The 13,533-nt window shown below is 37.7% G+C and overlaps 1 protein-coding gene across 1 annotated transcript; it reads left to right on the top strand.

Moving 5' to 3' along the window:
- The first annotated feature begins 720 nt into the window (after positions 1-720).
- LOC137711939 (late embryogenesis abundant protein At1g64065-like) lies at positions 721-1,624 on the top strand. Its single transcript, XM_068451092.1, has one exon. The coding sequence runs from the start codon at positions 792-794 to the stop codon at positions 1,422-1,424; it is 633 nt and encodes a 210-aa protein (XP_068307193.1). The 5' UTR covers positions 721-791; the 3' UTR covers positions 1,425-1,624.
- Positions 1,625-13,533: the final 11,909 nt, after the last annotated feature.

The raw sequence follows: 13,533 nt of genomic DNA, 5'->3' as shown, positions 1-13,533 counted from the left end.
TAAAAAATAAAATCACATCATAAAATTTTACCAAGACTCAAAACAAAACTCATACAACCCAAAATAACCAAAATCATAAGTTAACCTATAACTCTAAACTTTGACTGCCACCACAAATTAAAATTGTGTCGCCATGAAACTCATCCCATCTCGCCATAACTTATGGAACAATATTCAGGATTTGTGAAATCGAACTTGGTGTGTAACGATTTAGATGCATAATAGCAAACAATAGTCTTGATTTGACTTAGTAGGCGAAAAACACAAGAGTATATTGCAACAAAGTGCTTCAAATCTGTGATGAATTGAAAAAAACAAGAAGTTAAAGAAAAAATATCATGAGTGGACTTGGCAGAAAATATCTGAGCATGCCTGAAATTAAATCACCACTAGAGAAATTAAAGCAGAAAATATCATGCACCATAAGGGAATATCATTGTCATGCGGGACTTAAAAAAGAATAAAATAAAATAAAAAGAATAAAATCAAAGTTTGTAAACAATAGGGTACCTTAATATATATCCTCCACCTGTCGTTACTCGTTAGGTGATTTGCTTCACAAAAAGTCATCGACCATCTAGAACTAGAAGTCAATAATTCCACCTTCGGCAAAGAACGCGTTTGGCGTCTGCAATAAATTAATTCCTAGACAAACTCCAAACATTATATATAGCACCATACTTTTCCATCATCTCCACAAACAACTCCCTCCACTTCCAAGTTTCGTCGTTGCAAAAATACATCACAAATTAAGAGAAATTTCTTTTCACTTGTGTCACAAGGAGAAGAACATGGCCGAGAAGAACCAACAGGTTTATCCTTTGGCACCAGCAAATGGTTACACAAGAAGCGATGCAGAGTCTTTGGAATCTGCTGATGAGCTGAAACGCAAGAAGAGAATCAAATTGGCCATTTATATTGGTATTTTCATTGTGTTTCAGATCATGGTTATAACTGCGATGAGTCTTACTGTCATGAAAGTTAAAACCCCAAAGGTCCGGTTAGGCAACATCAATGTGCAAGACCTCAACTCCGTCCCAGCAACACCTTCATTTGACACTAAATTCACAACACAAATCAGAGTCAAAAACACAAATTTTGGTCCATACAAGTATGATGCAAGCATTGTCACGTTTTTGTACCAAGGCGCAACTGTCGGGCAAGTTTCTATTCCCAAGAGCAAGGCTGGAATGCTTTCCACCAAAAAAATCAATGTCGAGGTGAGCTTGAGTTCAAGTGCATTGAGCAGTACCAACCTTGGCAGTGAAATGAGCAACGGGGTGTTAACTCTCAATAGCGCGGCTAAGTTGACGGGAAAAGTTGAATTGATGTTTATAATGAAGAAGAAGAAGTCTTCCACCATGGACTGCACCATGGCATTTGATTTGTCATCGAAGACGCTCAAAAGTTTGCAATGCAGGTGATTAATGACCTGCAGATCAATACTTGTACTTGATTTGTTGATTTTTTTCATTCGTTCTCTTTGTGACTTCTTGTATTTTGTTGCAGAACTATATATAAATAGATTTCTCTACTATTTCAAACCAAGCCTGATCTGTTATTTCTTTTTCCTTTTTTCCGTACGATTGAATACAGAATAGATGCTTCTTTTCTCTAACATATTTAGGAATTGCAAAATCAATCGAATACCTGGCCTACTTATTATCAAATTGAGTCCATCACACAATTTTAGTAGAATTTTGATAGTGATGCACTGTCACATTTGAAATGTCATCAAAGACAGTCCAGATTAAGTTTAGAAGGCGAATGGAATCACACATTATATTTCTTTAACCCTAAAATCCTAAACAGTATGCTTGCCCATCTGGTGTGGAGGTTTTATCCCAACTAGCCCCTTGCACACACTACGTATGTGTAATTTGAAGTTTTGTATTTTTGTATTTTTTTAATTAATTTTTCTAAATTTGAATGAAAATTAATAAAAGTTACCACCCCAAAAATGTGGGGACTCTTTAATTATCATCATGAACTCTTTAATTAAGCTGCCCATTGTGTGGCTTAGCCGAACTTTCTCCCCCCTTAATATAAAAATATCGATGTACTAAAAAAATAATAATAATAATTATCATCATGGAAGTTAAATTTTGTTTTACCCTTTTCAACTTAAATTGTTTTCCCTTAAAATCTTAATTAGAGAAGGACAATTTTAGGTATTTTAAAAACTTTACCATTTCAAAAGCACCCAAATAGCCCCTTGCTTCTTGTTCCTTTCTTACTGAATGTTTTGCTCCTCGTGCACACAGATTGCAATTAATTCATTCAAATTCCATCCTTTTGAGCAATGTAAGTGCTCTTCAGCAAGAGTACTCAGGAGGTAGAGAGTTTAGGGCAAGGTGAACCAAGAAAGGATCTTCGACGGAGGTCAGACATTGACCTCTTGATCACCAACTTTGTCTTCCGATTTGCCTTAATCCACTTATCATACTCATTCTTTTTGTTAGCAGGTGCATGATCTGCAAGCTTAGCAAGTTCCTTTTCCCTTAAAAGCTAAGAACTGAAATTTTCAAACAAAGTAAGAAACATTCAAACACCCTATGTACTTTGCAACTGAAACAACTCTAACCTTTGTTTGGTTTTTAAATTTAATCAGTATCAGTAAAAAAATATAAATTACATGAGCAAGGAGTTATAAACATGAAAATGTTCGCATGCAATTCATACTTTGGATTGAGTTGAGAGCAATGTGATGACGGGTGATGAACGAAATGCCCGCATGTAACCAAAGCAGTATAATTCTCTTTCCTTCTAATCTCTCTCCCCTTCAATCCCCTTTTATTTAAACGGTTACGATTACGTTACGTATACATCTTGTTTTGAATTTTTTATGTACAAAATAAGACAAAAAGAAGAGTGTAAGAGGAGAGGATGGTAATAGGATGGGAGAGAATCATACCCCACATAAGGGCATAGTGTAGAGTTTTTGACTTGTATTCAATCTAGAGGGTTGTAGGAAGAAGTCTTTTATGTCACATATGTAGCTTACAAAGAAAAGGATATAAAATACGAATAAGACATAATGAGGTGCATTTTTCTGTAAGACCTGGAGATACAATTGTTTGTGTTCTAGGCAAATTAAGTCCCTGTGCCACCATCACATTTCCCCTTAGAATATTAAAATGGGAGATGATTTCCGATCACACACCTATTTTAGTCTCTCTTTGTCTAATTGATTAAGTAACACAAAAGCAACAAACAAGATGAAACATGGATATGCGTGAGAGATTGAAATAAGTGCGTCTATCATTTAAAAAAATAAATAAATTATATGTACTGTTAGATGTTGATGGATTGGTATCACCATTACCGTTAGAATTTACACATTTTATATTCATCATTTCAATCACATGTTGAACAAAATATTAGCTTGAAAATTAAATTAAGTTTCTTAAGCCCTTGGATTTGCTCGATTGGTTTAAGGCCTCTTTATCTTTCGATTTTTAATTATACAATTAGAACATTCAATTCACGTTGTTCCCATCAACAATAAAACAGGTGATTTCTGCACTCAAAAGTTTTTTCTTTTGCACTCTTTAATTTTTTTAAACTTATGATTGAATAAATTAATAAAATATTCATGAATAAAACAAGAAATAATACTTGGCTACTCAAAGGTGAGTAGGAACTCCTACTCAAAATTTCTCAAAAATTGTTCATTGTAAATCAATTAAACCATCCTATAACGATTGTCTTTGCAAAAAATCAATTAAATCTAAGGTCGTTTAATTATCAAACTGTTTAAAAACAATGAATGGTATTGGTAAAAACATTATGAATCGTCTATGTATTTGCTATAATAAATTGACTAAACGATCTTAGTTTTAATTTATTTTTTGCAGAGATGATTTTTACAATGTGATTCATAATATGAACGATTCTGATTATAAGAACAAAGTTCTGTGATTAAAACACTAAGAGTTTTGAGTATGAGTTCCTACTTATCTTTGAGTATCAAAATATTGTTCTAAAACAAGAGGATTCATGCAAGAAAGAAAATGAGAGTGAAAATTACCCTAGTGTTGTAAACATTCCCAGTTTAAGTATGATTGTATAAATCCTAGATTTGATTTGATTCTAGTTATCCTTTCCTATTGTATCTTGTATTCCTAGGGGATAAAAGAATATCTTCTCTCCCTTTACTACTATAAATAAAGGCACAATTTAGGAGGGATAACAACACACACATTCCCCTACAATTTAACAAATACATCTCTCTCTCTTCTCCTTGTCGCCGACCCTCTTTCTCCTTGTCAGATAAAATAGACCACAACACGTTATCAGCACGCTCCTACCGCTGCACTTAGGAATTTGACGTTGAAGAATTTTTCTGCATCAAACCAGTTCATCCATATCATCATGCAATCAGGTTCTTTCAAAACAACGATTTTTATCTCGATATTTTTGTAGCCCTGATAGCATGAACATTCACCATGATGCATGATCCAACTTTACGTTTTACGTATTTTAGATTCTACATAAATTGTGTATGCCTCATAATCATAATTGTTGAATTATGTGAATTTGATATTTTACTATAAATTGAATGAAATATATTTTTATATGCATCACATTGAATTAAATTAACATATTATTGTTTTGAATATGCATATAATTGAATTAAAAAAAAAATTTGTGATTAGAATAGTTAGGGGTCATTAAACCTGTGTCTTGCCCTACCCCATCCATGCTGATGGGCCACACCGTGCACACACAGTTGAGCCCTTTGGGCTCTTATTGTCTCCCACGTGCTACCAAGCTTGCAGCTTGCGCCGAGCGAAAACCAGAAGCCATCGGCTCCTTCCCTGCCCCAAGCCATAGGCTTTGTCACATCCCGGCTCGGGCCCCCACTACATCCTGGGCTCGACTCCACTGTAGCACGATATTGTTTTCTTTAGGCCTCTACCACACCCTCACGGTTTTGTTTCTGGGAACTCACACGAGAACTTCCCAGTGGGTCACCCATCATGGGATTGCTCTCGCGTGCTACTCGCTTAACTTCGGAGTTCCTACAAAACCCGAAGTCAGTGAACTCCTAAAAGGCCTCGTGCTAGGTAGAGATGGGAATATACATATAAGGCTTATAGGATCCACTCCCCTGGGCGATGTGGGATGTAACAATCCACCCCCCCTTAGGGGCCCGACGTCCTCGTCGGCACACTTTCGACCAGGAATTGGCTCTGATAGCAAATTGTCACATCCCGGCCCGGGCCCCCACCACATCCTGGGCTCGACTCTACCGTAGCACGATATTATCCGTTTTGGGCCCTTACCACACCCTCACGGTTTTGTTTCTGGGAATTCACATGAGAACTTCCCAGTGGGTCGCCCATCATGGGATTACTCTCGCGCGCTACTCACTTAGCTTCGGAGTTCCTACGGAACTGGAAGCCAGTGAGCTCCCAAAACACCTCGTGCTAAGTAGAGATGAGAATAATATAAGGCTTACAAGATCCATTCTCCTAGGCGATGTGGGATGTAATAGTTTCTTACGGCCCGCATAATCAAGAAACAAAAAAAAAATTGAATTTTTTTTTTGTACTTGCATGAAGCAGCCTGTTCAAAAGAAAGAAAAGAAAAGGAAAAAAAAAAAAAAACACATTTTTTTAGTTTTTTTTTTTTGGGTCTGCCTGCAGCAGCCCAATTCTTGGGCCTGGGATACACGACACAATTTTTTTTAGCCACCCGTGGCTTCATTTTTATTATTTTTGGGCCCCAAGTTTTATTCGCCTAATTATGTTAGGCCCAATGAGTTATATATTTTTTCACTCATACTTTAATTTGGCCCGAAGTCCAAATACATCAATTCAATTATAATTATAAACCTAAAAATTCTATTTTTGCATATTTGTTTGCATATATATTTGTGTTTTCCTACGGGAATATATGAACCTGATGTTCATCATTATTTTGAAACCTGAAGTTTCTTATAAACATGCCTTGTTTGAAAACCTGAAGTTTTCACTTAAAAACATCACCCATGAAAACCCGAAAGTTTTCATGCAAAATTAAACCAATGCATGTCTATTAGAACCTGTATGTTCTACTCCTATGTGAACGGATTGATTTTTTCTCCATTACACTAACCACATCTTGTCCTTCTCTTTTATGATAGGAACATGTCGAATTTGAACAAACTCAACTTCACCCCTTTGGACGTCTCTGGAAGGAACTACCTCAAGTGGGTTTAAGATGTGAAGCTCCACCTCACTGTAAAGAAATTGCATCCTGGTATTCAAGATGCAACAAACGAGCCTGTTGGCAAAGCTGAAAAAGCCACTACTATGATCTTCATCCGAAGACATATCCATGACGCTCTGCAAATTGAGTATCTTGCTGAGAAGGATCCACGTGCATTATGGGTTGCTTTGGCTAATCGCTTTGATCAACAAAATGACATATTCTTGCCTGAAGCAAGACACGACTGGTAGCACTTACGCTTCCAAGACTTTAAGTATGTGAATGAATATAATTATGAAGTTTATCGAATCTGATCACTTCTCAAGTTTTGCAATGAAACTTTGACTGAAAAAGATCTCCTGGAGAAGCCTATTCGACCTTTTCTACTTTTAATATTGTTCTACAGCAACAATATAGAGCTCATAAGTTCCCTAAGTTCTTGGATTTGATTTTTGTTTTACTTCTTGCTGAAAAGCAGAACCAGCTGTTGATGAAGAATCATCAAGCTCGACCTACTGAGGCAACTGCTGTGCCTAAAGCACATTATAGCATAAACCAATGCCCAAAACGCCAAAAAAGGCGTGGAAGGGGAGGCCAGAAGCCATCCCACCAAGGTTAACAGAGCCAAGGCCCATCTAAGGGAGGTAACAAAGCCAAGAAGCGCCCAAACCTCGCTTCCAAGGCCTCGAACTTCAAGAATAAGGGCAAAGCACCTGAAACCATAGATGCAAATATATGTTATCACTATGGTTCAAAGAACCATTGGTCTCGTGTTTGTCGAGCTCCCAAGAAGATTGTAGATGAATATCATTCTCGTCGTAAGAAGTTTGAATCAAACTTCATGCAAGTGGACGAATCAGAGACTACAAAGATGGAGGTTTCTGACTTTCAAGAGGATACCACCCTTATGGAAGATTAGAATCTTAGACATAAACTTATCTTTTAGTTGAAATAAGACAATTGGGGCTGAATTCCACTAAGTGGCCGAACCTCGTCCCCTTGTTTTTTGGTTGATTTTTGAACAATTTTCCTTTATGTTTGGATTATTAGTTGGTGATTTGTTTTTGGATATTAATTTTTAAATAATTACCATCCTTGAATAAATGAAATTACATTGAATTGATATTTGTTTATATGAACTTTTATGCATGTGACCGATTCAAATTAATTTTTCATTCTAGGTATGATTAATGGGAAAGTTAGTTGTCTGGCAGATAATGCAACCACGCACACTGTTTTGCGTGAACGCATCTATTGCACTAACTTCATACCTAAGAATTCACCTTTGACAACCCTCTCAGGCCCAGCCAACCTGATAGAAGGATACGGTAAGGCATGTATAATGTTGTCGAATGGTACAATCTTGACCATTGATGAGGCACTCTATTCTCCACGTTCTGGAAGAATGTTGCTAAGTTTCAAGGATATTAGAGATAACAATTACCACGATGAAATCCATGTAGAAAATGGAGTTGAATTTCTGTGCATAACTTCCTAAAAATATAACCAAAAGCGTATTTTAGAGAAGATGAAGCGTAACCTGAGTGATCTGTATACTACGACCATATGCCCCATTGAATGCCACTATGTGGCTGGCCCTACAACTGGGACCGCGCATGAAATTACACTTTGACATGATCGTTTGGGACAACCTGAACGAATAGCAATGCACCGTATCCTCAAATCTTCACACGAGCATCCATTAACCTGAAGTTTAGGTTTGATCCAAGGAATCGCATATCAAACATGTTCAATGGGAAAGCTTATTATTAAGCCTTCTTATGACAAGTTTTGTTCGAATTCTCCCATTTTTCTACAACAGATTCAGGGAGACATTTGTGGACCGATTCACCTTCCTTGCAGGCCATTTAGATACTTTATGGTTTTGGTTAACGTTTTCACACGTTGGTCACACGTGTGCTTGTTGTCCACAAGGAATGCTACATTCTCCAAACTGTTGGCTCAGGTTATCAAGTCATGGCTCACCACCCTGATTATCCGATCAAATCTATTTGATTAGATAATGCTACAGAATTCATATCTAAAACTTTTGATGACTATTGCATGTTGGTTGGGGTTGAAGATGAACATCTAGTACTTTATGTTCACACCCAAAATGACCTGGCAGACGCTTTCATTAAGCGTTTATAAATGATTGCTCGATTGTTGGTCATACGTACCAAGCTCCCAATTGCTGCTTGGGGCCATGCAATATTGCACGTAGTAAAGTTGGTCCGCCTAAGGCCTATTGCGACACATCCAATTAGTGCCCTCCAGTTGGTTACCGGATACAAACTTGACATATTGCATCTGCGCGCTTTTGGTTGTGCGGTATATGTGTCGATCTAGTCACCCTTACGTACAAAAATGAGGCCTCAGCGAAGTATGGGAATCCATGTCGGATATGATTCTCTTTTGATTATTCGTTACTTACAACCTTTGATAGGTGATCTGTTTATCGTTCGTTTCATAGATTGTCACTTTTATGAGACAGTATTCCCGTCGTTAGGGGAGATAAGAATGTCAACATTCCTGAAGAACGACGTGAATTATCGTGGACGACTTCCACTTTGTCTCATTTAGATCCTTTCACCGCTCAGTTTGAAACTGAAGTGCAGCATATATTAGATCTCCAAAGCATAGCTCAGAGTATGCCATATGCTTTCATAGATCTAGCGCATGTGACAAGATCACATATTTTAGCTGCGAATACGCCTGCAATGATTGATGTACCAAATGTACGACATACTGCCTTCCTGGAAGCCCAGGATGCTAATCTTAGTGATCCACGTACATTAGCAGCTAGCCAATCATCTACCCCTGCACAAAAGTGTGGCAGACCCATTAGTTCAAAAGATTCACACCCCTGGAAGAGGAAAACCACAACACAAGGTCTCGAAGAGCCTAAAGTGAATCCAACTATTGCTTACTCATTCTATCCAACTTATGAGGAAATTCTAGATTATGGAAGTCTCCTTTAAAAGACAAATCCTCATCCCGAGACTCGTGAGATTTTGGTCTATTATGCTAGCTTAGATGATGTGTGGTGTAGAAATGAGATGATTGTCGACGATGCATTAGCATTTGTAGTAGCTACTAAGATCATGTTGAGTGATGACATTGAACCACATTCCGTTGATGAATGTCGACGTAGAACTAATTGGTCAAACAGGAAACAAGCAATCCAAGTCGAATTGCGAAACGTAAGGTGTTTGGATGTGTAGCTCCTACCCATCCACATATGAAGCCCGTTGGCTACAAGTGAGTTTTCGTTCGGGAGCGTAATGAGAAGAACGAAATTATGAGTTACAAAGCTCGTCTTGTTGCACAAGGCTTTTCACAATGCCCCAGGATTGACTATGACAAAACTTATTCACCCGTTATGGTTGTGATTACTTTTCGCTATCTTATCAGTTTGGTAGTTTCCGAAAAACTAGATTTGCAGCTGATGGAGTAGTAACCGCGTATCTCTATGGGGATCGTGATATGGAAATTTATATGAACGTTCCCGAAGGACTTACATTGACTGGTTCTAATATTTCCAAACCCCAGAACACGCTCTCAATTCGGCTGAGGCGTTCACTCTACAGTTTGAGACAATCCGAAAGAATGTGGTATAACCGTCTGAGTGAGTATCTGACTAGTCAGGGATATGTGAACAACAATCTATGCCCTTGTGTGTTCATTAAGAAGTTACACTCCGGATTTGCGATTGTTGCAGTATATGTCGATGACATGAATCTTATCGGAACTTCTGAAGAGCTCGTGAAAACTGCCGCGCACCTGAAGTCGAAATTTGAGATAAAAGATCTAGGTAATACTCAGTACTGTCTTGGTCTCGAGATAGAGCATTGTTTAGATGGAATCCTAGTACATTAATCGAACTACACCCAGAAGGTGTTACCCCACTTTAATGAGGATAAAGCGAAGCCTTCGAGTACTCCTGTGGTCGTTCGATCACTAGATGTAAAATGAGATCCCTTTGGTCCAAAGGAGGCTGATGAAGAAATTTTGGAGCCTAAAGTTCCTTATCTAAGTGCGATAGGCGCTTTATTGTACTTAGCTCAATACACTAGACCTGACATCTCCTTCGCTGTTAATCTTTTGGCAAGATACAGTAATACACTTACACACAGACACTGGACTGGCGTGAAAGACATATTCCTTTACCTTAAAGGTACTACGGATTTGGGTTTGTTCTATTCCTATGAATCCTCGAATCATGCCGCACTTTTTGCTTCTTGACTCGATTCTCGTCTTGTTGGTTATGCCGATGCAGGATACTTATCTGATCCGCACAAGGTGCACTTTTAAACAGGTTATGTCTTTACCATTGAAGGCACCGTAATCTCTTGGAGGTCAACTAAACAGACCTTAGTTGCCACTTCGTCTAATCATGCTGAAATTCTCACCTTACATGAAGCAACTCGGGAATGTTTTTGGTTGAGAGCAGTAGTCGGCCATATTTGAAACTCCTACGATCTTTATCCCATCGTTAATGCCTCGATGACGATTTTTGAAGACAACGCAGCTTACATCGAACAGTTCAAGAAGGGTTACAACAAAGGAGACAACACCAAGCACATTGCGCCGAAGTTTTTCTTTATACATCAACAAAAAGAGCATCAGAAGATTGAAGTCACGCAAATCCGTTCACAAGACAATCTGGCCGATCTCTTCACCAAATCACTACCGAAAACGACGTTTCCGAAGCTTGTTCATGGAATTGGTATGCGTAAGCTTTCTGAGTTGTAACTTTGCTATTTCTCTTTTAGAACTAGTGTCAAACTCAGAGGGAGTATCCTGTAGATACATGCTTGATCTTAATGTACTCTTTTTCCCTACGATTAGGAGCATTTTTTCCATTGAGTTTTTGCTACCTAACTAGGCTTTAACGAGGCATCTACCTTGGGTTGGTCATATAGGTTTTAACGAGATATCTACATTGGATTGGTCGTATCCCTGAATAACGTCCTGTAGATGCTTCTTTTACTTTGCATTTCTCATACATTTTTCCTTAGACTATGGATTTTGTCCCTACTCGGGTTTTTGCCATAGCTTTAGGGTTTTTTTTAGTAAGACTTACTACTTATGCAAGTTCCCACCTTATTGAGAATAAGCGTTGTTCCTTGGAATCAGTGCCGATGAGTCGACTTCCTCAACTTTTGCATGATGTTAAATCTACCTTGAGTATTTACACACTCAAGGGAAGTGTTATAAACATTCCTACCTTAAGTATGATTGTGTAAATCCTAGATTAGATTTGATTCTAGTTATCATTTCTTATTGTATCTTGTATTCCTTGGGGATGAAGGAATACATTCTCTCCATTTACTACTATAAATAAAGGTACAATGTAGGAGAAATAACAACACACACATTCCCCTACAATTTAACAAACACATCTCTCTATCTTCTCCTTGCCGCCGACCCTCTCTCTCCTTGTCAGATAAAATAGATCACAACACCTAAAAATATTTCGTTTCTCATGTGGGACTAAATAATAAAATCAAGTTTATAAACAATAATTTGACAATGATGTTAGGAAAGTGATCAAGAAAGTTTACCTTAATATTATCCCTCACCTATCATTTTCACAAAAAGCATCGACCATCTAGAACTTGAAGTCAATAATTCCACCTTCGGCAAAGGACGCGTTTGGCGTCGGCAATAAATTAAGGGGTGTGATATCCACACACCATTTTTTACTTCTCATACATCCCTTATTGATTTCTGTCGTTTGATATTTTTCAATTCATTCGATCTGATGGCTGAAAATTAAAAAAGTGCATGAGAAGTAAAATAGGGTGTGTGGATAGCACACCCCTAAATTAATTCCTAGACAAACTCCAAACACTATATATAGCAACCTACTTTCCCATCATCTCCACAACAACTCCCTCCACTTCCAAGTTTCATCGTTGCAAAAATACATCTCAAATTAAGAGAATTTCCTTTTCATTTGTACCACAAGAGAAGAACATGGCCGAGAAGAACCAACAGGTTTATCCTTTGGCACCAGCAAATGGTTACACAAGAAGCGATGCAGAGTCTTTGGAATTCGTTCATGAGCTGAAACGCAAGAAGAGAATCAAATTGGACATTTGTATAGGCATTTTCATTGTGTTTCAGATCATGGTCATAACTGCGATGAGTCTCACTGTCATGAAAGTTAAAACCCCAAAGGTCCGGCCAGGCAACATCAACGTGCAAGACCTCAACTCCGTCCCAGCAACACCTTCATTCGACACTAAATTCACAACACAAATCAGAGTCAAAAACAAAATTTTGGTCCATACAAGTATGATGCAAGCATTGTCACGTTTTTGTACCAAGGCACGACTGTTGGGCAAGTTTCTATTCCCAAGAGCAAGGCTAGAATGCTATCCCCCAAAAAAATCAATGTCGAGGTGAGCTTGAGTTCAAATGCATTGAGTGGTACCGACCTTGGCAGTGAATTGAGCAGCGGGGTGTTGACTCTCAACAGCGCGGCTAAGTTGACGACAAAAGTTGAATTGATGTTTATAATGAAGAAGAAGTCTTCCACCATGGACTGCACCATTGCATTTGATTTGTCATCCAAGGCACTCAAAAGTTTGCAATGCAAGTGAAAACAGAGTAGCTACATGGGAATGGAACTAGTACTAGTACTCTACTAGCAATAGTGTCCGCGCGTTGCTGCAGATCTTAAAACTACTAGATGTAAAAGACGAAAACAGGCGGTACAAACTTGTAATAGATAGTTTGTAATTAACAGGTTTTTAGTATGTTCATGCTATTTAGACACATAAAATATAATAAGAAAAAGAAGCAGAGTGTTGACAGAAAGTGATACACTAAAACTTCAACACAGTCGACTATTACAAATATATAAATTAACAAAATGCAAATCAAAACTAACCAATTCAATTAGATAATACTGCAGATTTCATAGGTATTTGTTAAGGTGTAAGCTTAAAGCATTAAATTTATGCAAACACGTTAAATATGTGCGTAATCTATCATAAATCAAATGTAAACAAAATATGAAAAAATAAATAGGTAAATATGCTTTAAAATCAGTTCACAAAAAAGGGAATTAACATGCCATCACAACTTTTCAAACTGCTATTTTATTTCTTAGGTCTCACCTTCAAGTGTTCTAAAATCATGGAAGGTGTTGCATATGTCCTTTACTTTGCAAAAATGAAACGTGCAAAACGAACAGCCGAATGAAACCTGTAATCATAAATTTTAGAAGCATCAGAACCATAATAACTTATTGTTTCATACACCTTAATTCCCTTAAGGAAATAAACTTTGAAAGAAATGGAGCAACTCGAAAACAGCAACTAATAT

The sequence above is a fragment of the Pyrus communis genome, chromosome 13 (assembly GCF_963583255.1).
Source record: "Pyrus communis chromosome 13, drPyrComm1.1, whole genome shotgun sequence".
NCBI lineage: Eukaryota > Viridiplantae > Streptophyta > Magnoliopsida > Rosales > Rosaceae > Pyrus > Pyrus communis.
This window is presented reverse-complemented; position numbering and strand designations above follow the sequence as displayed.